General features: G+C 56.3%; 1 protein-coding gene across 1 annotated transcript; it reads left to right on the forward strand.

The window, feature by feature from the left end:
• Positions 1 to 27: 27 nt before the first annotated feature.
• On the forward strand, positions 28 to 1,943 carry PPTG_07644 (hypothetical protein; the record flags this gene model as incomplete). Its single annotated transcript, XM_008901922.1, has 2 exons — positions 28 to 1,792; positions 1,858 to 1,943. 2 exons carry the CDS (start codon positions 28 to 30, stop codon positions 1,941 to 1,943), a joined length of 1,851 nt encoding a protein of 616 aa, XP_008900170.1.
• Positions 1,944 to 2,100: the final 157 nt, after the last annotated feature.

The raw sequence follows: 2,100 nt of genomic DNA on the forward strand, positions 1-2,100 counted from the left end.
AGACGAGCTTGTAGTCACTAGTAAACGATGGCGGACTCTTCTCAACTCACCGGCGACGGTACCAACGCACAATCGGCTCGCAGTGTGCTGCTTAAGCGCAATCCACACCTACGCGTCAATGATACGTCCTCTCCAGCGGGTTTTGGAGGTCTCGGGACGCGTCAATTCCTTCAGAAGCAGCTCATGACCCCGGGATCAGCCACCTCAGCGTCGTCCTTCGAGGAAGGGGCATCTTACGACGGGTTCTCGGATGCGGGGACTCCTGCGTCCGAACACAAGAGGCTCTACGTGAAGACGGAGGCTGGTGAGACGCAGTACGTCACCCGTACGGGGTCCAAGCAGCCGACCAAGAGACTATCGTCTCCGAACCGTGAGTCCCTTGCACGACGTTGGGTGGAGACGTCATCGGATGACTTGCCTAGTGATATTTTGACCAACGTCGTGGTCAAGACCGTGCCATCCATTGAGGTCGGAGGAGAATCCTCGACCAAGACGATGGTACCGTTGTCGCCGAGATCCTCGAAAATCACACGCCGGGTTGTGGCGTCACCACGCAAGACGATGCGTCGCGTTGTACTGCGTAAGACTGGAGCTGATGGCAAGGTCCATGAGCAAGTACAGTATGTGGACGCAGACGGACAAGTTGTTCAGCAGACGGGCGCCTTTTTCAACGAGACAAACTCTGGACGTACGACGGTCACGCGTGTGTCCACGCCAACACAAACTGTACGACGAGTGGTGGTCCGTCGAACGGGTGCGGACGGAAAAGTCCACGAAGAAGTACAGTACCTTGACGTCGATGGAAACGTCGTACGAACGGAAGGCGGAGAAGCACCTTCCAGCTCGTCTAGTACTGTGGTTACACGGAGAATTGTGACCCCGGGCAAGACTACTCGTCGGGTTATAGTCCGTAAAACGGGTGCAGACGGCCAAGTGCATGAAGTAGCGCAGTATTTGGACGCAGATGGGAACGTCGTCGACGGAAGCGAAGCACCAGGCTCCAGTTCAAGCACACAGTCGAGTCCCCCGTCTTCAAGCCGGACGACGGTCTCACGTCGCGTGGTTCGACGCATGGTGGTGCGTGAGGACGGTACGCAAGTGCCTGTCGAACAGGAAGTGGACGCAGAAGGGAACGTCATCGAAGAGAACACTTTAGTGAGCGTTGGGAGCTTCACAGGTAGCGTTAGCAGTGTCACTAGTGAGCCTTCTAGTGGTACCAGTCGACGAGTAACGCGTCGTGTGGTAGCTTCACCTGTTCGACGTACAGTCGTGAAGGGCGGCTCCAACTCTTCTGAATCAGAGGAAGACGCGCAGTATGTAGACGCTGAAGCAGGAGGCTTGACTGTCACTCCGGGTCAGCGTATCATCACTCGTCGGGTGGTAACGCCACAGCGTGTGGTCCGACGCATGGTTGTTCGTAAGGGTGCAGAAGAAGAGGACGGTCTGGAATTTGACGAGTTTGTCCAGAGTGGAGAAAGCAGTGACGAGTCCGTCGGTGGCTCTAGTCATGGAGGCTACACTGTGTCGGAGCGAATCGTGGTTCCGGGCAGTGGAAAGCGTCAAGTGGACTCGCGTACTGTCAACTCTTCGAACCAGAACGCGTCAACTTCGAACCAAGGAGCTGCGGTGGAGAGTACTGACGCTTTGGATGAAGAGGACAAGGCTCCAATTCCAGCCACGAGCATTGAGGCTGTCTCTACGAATCAGGCGTCTAGCACCGCTGCTATAGAGAAGAACTCGACAAGCCCACAACACACTCGTCGTGGTAGTGGCGGCTTCTGGGGCTTCTTCGGTAGGACCGAGGGGGAACCCAAGGAGTCTAATGCTGCTCTTCCCACTCCGGATGAAGGAGCTGAGGCCTCTCTATCGACCGGTGGAGATACGGCACTGCCCGGTGCTGCGGGTCCTACAGAGTCGAAGACACCGCAGACGCTCAACGCTGAAGACGAAATGGTCGTGGAGATCAGCGAAGATGCTGCTCCTATTCTTTCCACGCCAGTCGTGGAAGTACCGGTATCATCGGGTGATGTTAGAACCTCTCTCGTCATCAACGAGGTGGACCACAAGCCACACAGCGACGGTGAGAAACCTGTCTCTGCT

Source organism: Phytophthora parasitica (genome assembly GCF_000247585.1).
Source record: "Phytophthora parasitica INRA-310 unplaced genomic scaffold supercont2.12, whole genome shotgun sequence".
Taxonomy (NCBI): domain Eukaryota; phylum Oomycota; class Peronosporomycetes; order Peronosporales; family Peronosporaceae; genus Phytophthora; species Phytophthora nicotianae.